Source organism: Dipteris shenzhenensis, chromosome 2, assembly GCF_047967505.1.
Source record: "Dipteris shenzhenensis isolate YYH24624 ecotype China chromosome 2, Dip_SZ_1.0, whole genome shotgun sequence".
Taxonomy (NCBI): Eukaryota; Viridiplantae; Streptophyta; class Polypodiopsida; order Gleicheniales; family Dipteridaceae; genus Dipteris; species Dipteris shenzhenensis.
In genome coordinates, this window is record NC_141597.1 from 8,143,567 (window position 1) to 8,151,716 (window position 8,150).

Below are 8,150 nucleotides of genomic sequence, written 5' to 3' on the forward strand. Positions count from 1 at the left end.
TGCCATGTGGTGACACAGATCCTTGAGCTGTGTTGCGAAGGTGGTGGCTTGTGGCAATATTGCTTCAAAAGTGCTAGGGTAGAAGCTCCAAATTTTGTCAATATGTCCCCCTACTCAAAGTTCGATTGGGAGATGAAGTTGTGTCTTTGACGTTTGGAAGGGGTCAGAGCTACCCAATGCCCACATAGCCAAGAGGCTAACAAGTGAGGATGGAGTAAGCTACAAAGTGTGGGTACGGAGAAGATGTGCCAGATTTGAAAAGCAAAATCCAACCAAAGAGGGGGAGGTCTAGTGTGTGCTAGTGTGAGAGTTGAGTGAGTGTAAGAGAGAGAGTTGAGTGATGAGTGTGTGTACAGGACGAGAGGAGGAAGGTCATTACTCATGTCAACTCACTCGTTGGGGTGCTTCAAACAGTAAGACAACAACAAGATTAAGCAGCAGGAGCACATACAGAGGGTTGCTTTCATGCTTCCCCTGCACCAGCAGCCTCACCACAAAAAGCTCCAACTCTACATCCCATCATCCTCTTCTTCCCTACGAACTCCCTTTTCACCTTCACCCAGCTCCCCATCGCCATAGCTCTCTTTCTCACCCCCCACCCCGCATGCCCTCCCAACATGGACTTCTCCCACCATAGCTCCATCGGCCTCTCCTTCAATGACCGCCCCCTCTCCTCCCTCTCCTCCCCCGACCACTCCGACAATCCCACCTCCCGTTCCTCCTTCTCCTCCGACTTCGAACCCCGCGATGATCGCCTCCCTGGCCCCTTCAAACTCGCCCGCACCGACTCCTTCTCCCGACATCCCGACCTCAAAATGCACATCGCTAGCAACGGGACCCTCGGATCGCTCGTCCGCAGCAATTCTATGCAGCTCTCCGACGGCCGCCAGCTCGGGTGCTCGCCCACCAATTCCAGTGCCTCGGACGGCGCTCTCCTGGGGTCGGAGCCCCGCTTGATGAGGAACGATTCCTCCTTGTCTTACCCTGGAAGTGGCACCGCTCCTCGACTCATGTCGTACCACCAGCAGGCATTTCCGTTCAGGTCTTCAGGTACTGGGCTGCGAAACATTCTCTTTGGTGTCAAGGGGCTGGAGTGCTACCGGGGACGCGCATAGTGTTAGATCAAATCCAAACCCTTAATTTTCATGTTTCGCCGTCTACAAGCTTGGATGAACCATCTGCAAAGCGAGCAATGGGAGCTGCAAGGTAGGTCGCTGGGGTTTAGGGTATGATGTTCTTGCCGGGGAAAGGTGGCATCGTAGTCTTTGAAGGGTCACCGAGCTCAGATCTCCACGCACGTAACCTGGCGTTGCATTCTTTTCAAGGTCACTGTTCCTGTAGCTTCTGAGCTAGGGCTAAAGGCACCAGATAGTCAAATGACACGGTGAGACCTGAGCGCGACCTCCTCTGTGCAACAATATATGCGGCAAGGTATCGAGTTGGTCATGATAACACATCGTAGGAGGGAGCAGCGACTGTTGCAGGGAGAAGCTATGGAGTACTGTTGTTGGCTTAGGCGCCTGTTTGATAGTAGAAGCTAAGGAGCATGATGGCTTTTACTATGGGCGAAGGAGCGATGGTGAGGAAAAGCTCAAGCTGCATGGACAATTCAACGTGGAAGGAGATATATTCTTGCATTCGGGGTTGTAGTGTGCTTGAAAATAGAGTGAGGACGAGCTGCGAGTGCACTGTTTTGACTTGAGCGGTAGACCTAGAATTTGGACACGAGCGAGTGAAGTTTTTGTGTGCGAGCTTGCAGGAGGGTTGCCGATGTCGATGAGCAGGGAGATGGCGAATCATCTGGGCATGCACGACGGCGAGCGGGGAGCTGAGCCTGTTGTGTTCACGTCAAACCAATTGCGAGAGCTGCAGTACCATGCGCTGATCTTCAAGCACTTGGTGAGCGGCGTCAACGTCCCTCCGGAGCTCGTGCAGCCCATCCGCAGCAGCGTAGCTGCATTGGCAGGGTCTCACCATCTCGCAGCAAGCAGTGAGTGCGGTCCAGATTTCTGTCGTTGTGTGTTTGACGTCCAGCTCACGACCTGGTTTCAGTGATTTCCGTCGTTGGTGTACGTCTGCGGTGTTAATTCCGTCGTCGCTGCGAGCTGGCTTCTAATTTGCAACGATTTCTGTCAACCGTTTCCTGTCGACGTTTGAGTGATCGTTCGTCCCGAGCTCATGAAGTTGCTTTTCTCGTCGTCGGAACTTGCAGTTGGCTGGGGAAATTATCACCTTGGCTACGCCAATGCAACCGATCCGGAGCCCGGACGGTGCCGACGGACCGACGGAAAGAAGTGGCGTTGCTCCCGAGACGTAGTCCCTGATCAGAAGTATTGCGAACGCCACATAAATCGAGGCAGAAATCGTCGCAAAGCTGCCGAGAATCAAACCACATCGTCTCCTCAGCCCGGTGGCGGAGCTGCAAATTCCACCTCCAGCAGCGGAGCATCGTCCGTAAGCCTAGCCGCCGCAAAAGCAGCTACCACAACGACTTCTGCAGCTGCAAGCAGTCTCCGTCCTTCCAATATGGCTCTTAATGTTCAACAGCAAAGGCCGTCGACCTGCGGCCTAGATTTCAAAAGCTATTCTGCCACCACTTCACCCAACTGCAACGGTGGATTGTCCATCGGTTCATCCATTCCTGCGAGTCAATTTCATCTTCCACTCCAATCATGCGGAGGGACTGCTGGGCTGTCCGCCAAAGATTTCCGGTAGGCCTCGGATGCTATTTTTCTGCAACTCTCACCATAGCTCTCGGTGAATTGAAGCTTATCCTCGTGTTGCAGCTACTCCAACGATTTCAAGTTTATCCAATCTTCATTCGAGTTTTGCAGCTCCTTGAACGATTTCGGCATGCATGTCGTTGCAACCCTCCGCAGCTCTCTCGAGGGTTTTGACGTCGCCAAAGTCTAATCTTCGTTGTGCGTTTTCCAGCTACTTGAACGGGGATCTGACTCAAGAACAAATCTTCTTCTCTGAAGCCTCCGGAAGCATACGTACTCCTGGACTTGGTCAAGAGTCGCAATCCATAAGTGGGTTATCCGTGCTCTCTTCTGCCAACAACGCCTGGCGCTCCATGCAGCAGCAATCTAGGGTACCTTCGCCACTGCAGTCTGAGGCTAACCGCAGCTCGTCTACAGTGGCACAGCACAATTCCCATCATCTGAGAAGCATGCTCGGCCAGGACTCCATGTCCATGCTCGGCCAAGACACAGTAAACCTGCCATCCCTCCAGCAGCAGCACCAGCAATCCCAGCACACCTTCCTGGGAGGCGGGTTCGGGGCGGTGGAGGCAGTGAACGTAGGCCGTGAATCGGAGGGGCAACCCCTTCGTCATTTCTTTGACGATTTTTCGCGGACAAAAGATCCCTGGTCGGACGTGGAGGAGGACAGGTCGAACCGCAGCTCGTCGACCACTCAGTTGTCCATCTCGCTGCCCATGACTTCCTCGGATTTCACATCAGCGAATGCGAGCTCTCCTCGTGGCAAGTTAACACTTTCCCCCTTAAAGCTCTCTATGTCTAGGGCTGGCGATGATGATCCCCTGGGTGTGGATGCTACCCAGATGGGCCTCGGGGTGGGCATGGGTCTGGGGATGGATGAAGACCGGCATCGGCAAGCCAGTTGGATTCCCATCACATGGGAGCCCTCGGTAGGGGGACCTCTTGCCGAAGTTCTGCAATCAAGCACCCCTCGGGGGGGTGGCAAGAGCTCGGGGCTGAATTTGATGACTGAAGGATGGGAGAACAGCCCTCGAGACAGTCCACGAATGGCTTCACCAACAGGTGTATTACAAACTGCAACGTTTGGCTCTTTCTCCGACACTAGTACTGTGAGCAGTCCTCGAGCAGGCAAAGTTGATCAGGCAGGGCTTCCCGATCACATGATCCGGAGTTCTGAGTCCGTTACTCACTCCATCGAGCCTGCTGCTTGTTGAATCAAATATATGCAAATATGAGACCCTAGCTGAAACACCTCACGACATAGAAGTCTTCGTTCTGATATTGAGCTAGCTGAAACACTCCAACTTTCCAAGCCATTTGCAGTTTAGTTACAGTCGAGAGTGGGGTGGGAGAGCGTTGTAGACATGAGCTCAAACAGCTTTCCCAGCTACCCAGCCGTGTTAGCTGTTCTCGAGTCCTTTGTATGCCTATTAATAGTACCAGTATACGTATTGCTGCATCTCAATCTCTCGCCGAAGAGTTAGTTTGCTTGTGTTTTTCATTATTCTTGTTCCCGTAGTTCCTCCTTCCAATGCATTATATATTCATTGTGTTGCAGATAGGGGATCAGTTGCTGGCAGAGAGTCGGGTACTGGAGGGGGGGCAGGTGAAACAACGAAAGACCTGATCAATTGAGTGGGCTCATTGGCAAGGTATGCAGGCGGAGGGATCGAGTGACTCGTGAGTGCATTTCTTTAGTTTACTCTCAGTGAGCAGCTCAACTTATAGCCGTAAAATTGTCACCTTCAAGCCGGCATCTATAATATAGCCTTTAGCATTAGGCTCATTTATGCTTAGCTTAACAAATCGGCGGTTTCATAGTTCTGTCCCTCCGCGTAGCCCATGTACACTACCGTTAAGACCAGTGACACAGTGTTCCACCATCTATCCAATTCTGTATACAAGGCTCCCTGGCCGCGATTAATCGTACTAGAAAATTTCTGTCTCGCCCAGTCGAGCGATTTTGGTTTACAATTTAGTTATTTATTCTGTATTTCGATCAGCAACAACTTCAAGATACATGTCCTTATAGCAGATCTGAGAGGATATCTGGTTCAGGCCACATTCTGTAAAAAATTCTCCGTTTCTCTTATCGAGCGGCGCTGTAATTCACACTTTGTTTCCTGTTCCAAATCTCAATACAAGCTGTGAAACCTTTTCAGATTGCCTTCTGGTTAAGCGTTAAAACTTAAAAGCATTTTTAGATTGCATGCCATGTGGTTTTACTATGTCTTCAGACGACTTCATAAATAGGGCGAGAGCTGCAAGAATTTCAATTATTTACGAGTAGAAGGTTCGATTTGAATTGTTTCTAGGGTTGACAAAATTTCCTACATGCGTTTGTAAGGTTACAGACAGTGTTTCTTTCTTTTTTTCCGTTTTTTGGTGGGTGGGGTAAAGTGGGCACATGCATACTACACGCGTGGCACACGCCTGACCTTAATACTAAATGTGGTTCATAATACTTCAGAGATTTGCATCTTAGATCTATTATAATTTAAAGGCCACGAAAGATCAGTTTGCTAAGGAATCAATCAAGTAAATAGGGCGCAGTGACAGATGCAAGAAGTTCAATTATTTTCGAGTAGAAGGTTCGATTTGAATTGTTTCTAGGGTCGACAAATTTTCCTACATGCGTTTGTAAGGTTACAGACATTGTTTCTTTCTTTTTTTTCGTTTTTTGTTGGGTGGGGTAAAATGGGCACATGCATATTACATGCCCGGCACACACCCCACCTTGGGGAAGGGCAATACTAAATGTTGTTCATAATACTTCACAGATTTGCATCTTAGATCCATTATAATTCCAAGGCCAAGAAAGATCAGTTTGCTAAGGAATCAATCAAGATATGCTTCACTGTATCAACTTCGGTCAATTAGACATTGTGCACTTGGGTTCTGAAGGGTAAGGGGAAACAAAGCTCTAGTTGCACAAAGAGCTTAATTTTTTGACTTGAATGTGGATATTATTCTATGTATGGAAGGAGGTAATATGCCTACTAAAGACTAAGTCTTATAAAGTAATAGTGTATCAACTCTTGGCTCCCACTTGTAGTAAAGTGAAAGGCAATTGTGGGCTAGCTAAGTTCAATTATCAACTTTCCTAATCTAGCTTGCAGTTGTTTCACTTGCATACAAAAACCTCGACGATAAACAACTGTCTTTTACCTGACAAGCCTTACAATCAACACCCAATTGTACTTAAATGTGTAAAATGAAACAACAGATAATTAAAACAAGCAAAGTGCAACACAAAAGAAAAACAAAGGAGGCACTTCACTCAAAAGACTATGAGATCTTTTTACACAGCTTTGAGCACCATAGTGCCTCATGATAGTGCTACCAAAAAGGAAATCTAGATTCTATAATATTGGGGGACCCGAGTACTAAGACTACCTAACACTTGTTGAAGATATAAAACCCTCAAAACACAAACTCCTAATAAGACTTAAACACCCCAAAAAGAGTAAACTCCTAAACCTATAGTTGTCCATTGAACCACTTTATTCACCCAATAGACAACTTGAAACACTTGAACTCCTAAACTTTGGTTGTTTGGTGAACTACAACACTTTATCGAATTGATAGCTTGGCTACAATGCTACACATCCACTAACCAAGTAGGCCCAATAATTTGAATTATCCAATGCTTCCACCTAATAAACGGCCCATCCAATCACACAAGTGTGATGATGAGTCCATTTAGTGAAGAAATAACCTATCATTTGTTAAATAGGCGATATTGAAGCTTCACCCATCCTTCAAGTGCAACTTGTCAGATGAAATGAAATATTGTTTCGAAATGTTTGGTGCACTTATCGTAGTTGCCATCTCTTGCCATGCATATTGCTCCTCGATTGTCAACATGTAGTAAAATAGAATCTTTTGTGATCAACCTGATCTTGTGAATGAGCCTTTTGAGTTGAATGGCCTCTTTGGAAACATGACTTAAGCACAATATACTCTACTTTTGTACTAGACAGTGCTGCACATTCTTGACACTACAAAGACCAACTGTCCACCACCATCACCTCACCACCACTGGCCATGTAATTATACCTTCTGTTCTTAGAGTACCTTTGACACACCTAAGATGTTGCTTTAATAAAACCACATGTGCCATACATGGAGAACTATCATTCTACTTAAATTGCAAACACTAAAGTCTAGATTAGGTCAAGTACTTAGCATGGCATCTATCAAAGCTCCTAACATTTCTCTATAGGGGAATGCATTGTCTGGAAAAATATTGTTAGTGCCTTTAGGCATACTTTCCATAGGTAGATACAACTTTGCATTCTAAACATCCCCATTTTTCTAACAAAGTGTCAAATATTTCTCTTGTGAAGATGTACTTCACTTCTATCTATTGCAGACCATTCTATTTGAATACGTGAAAAACTGTGTGCATTCACTAAGTCCTTCATTCAATCTTTTGTTCAATGTCATTTTGCTCCTTTCTAATAGAGTGAGATTTGAACTGGCTATCAATAGAGTGAGATCTGCACTTGCTATCAATAAATTGTCAACATTATTACACAGTTACTAGAATGATCCTTTTCTTAGTATGTCTAAAATACACCTGGTAAGTTCATCTTTTAAAAAGAAATTGTCTATCTCTTTATACTAGGTCCAAGAAGACTATTTCAACCCATAAATAGCCTTTCTCAATTAGCATGCTAGCTTCTCCTTACCTCTCACAATAAAATCTTTAGGCTGCTATGCATACACATATTCATTTAGCTCTTCATGTAAAGATGTAGTAGTGACATCCATATGATGTACAATCCACTAATGTGAAATTGCTAAAGCCAGTAGAATCTTGTTTGATGTAAGCTGAGCAACTAGTGCATATGTTTCATAATAGTCCACTTCTTCATGCTGGATCGACCTCTAAGAGCAATGAGCCTCACCTTGTATAAGACAATCTTTCCTTTGTATCATGTTTTGATCTTGAATAACCATTTACATTGCATGACATGGTAGAAAAACATGGTATCATTAGCTCATAGACCTTATCTCTGCTTTCATTGCACCAACCCACTCATTAGCATGCTTAGGATCTTAAAGCTTTGGTTATAGCCCGTTATGCGCCATCATCCACAAATAGTCCATGATCATGGCTTCCAAATAAGCATCGATCTTTGTTTACTAGTCTATTCATCATTATTGGGTGTTGCATAATGCAACAATGGCAAATCATGGTCATCATGGTCTTGAATTTGATTTTTGAAGAATAGACATGGCAATGCAATATCATTTACAGCATCTCTTAGACTTGTTTCAGTAGAAAATTGTGACATGGGGGCCACAAGAAGCTCTGAGTAGTCTCCATCAAATGGTTTTCCTGCATCACTCTTACTTTCCTTTGGACCAAGCATTTCTTCTTCTACACAATTCACATCGTGACTATGCACTATGTTCTTT

General features: G+C 45.9%; 1 protein-coding gene across 2 annotated transcripts; it reads left to right on the forward strand.

The window, feature by feature from the left end:
* The first annotated feature begins 385 nt into the window (after positions 1-385).
* On the forward strand, positions 386-4,835 carry LOC147904297 (growth-regulating factor 4-like). 2 transcript variants are annotated; one of them, XM_087393970.1, is made up of 5 exons: positions 386-1,050; positions 1,760-1,990; positions 2,213-2,711; positions 2,935-3,489; positions 4,286-4,835. In XM_087393970.1, exons 1-5 carry the CDS (start codon positions 618-620, stop codon positions 4,356-4,358), a joined length of 1,791 nt encoding a protein of 596 aa, XP_087250096.1. In that variant the 5' UTR covers positions 386-617; the 3' UTR covers positions 4,359-4,835. The 2 variants fall into 2 exon arrangements, with proteins under 2 accessions (XP_087250096.1, XP_087250089.1); XM_087393963.1 differs by having other exon boundaries at positions 2,935-4,369.
* The last annotated feature ends 3,315 nt before the right edge of the window (positions 4,836-8,150 follow it).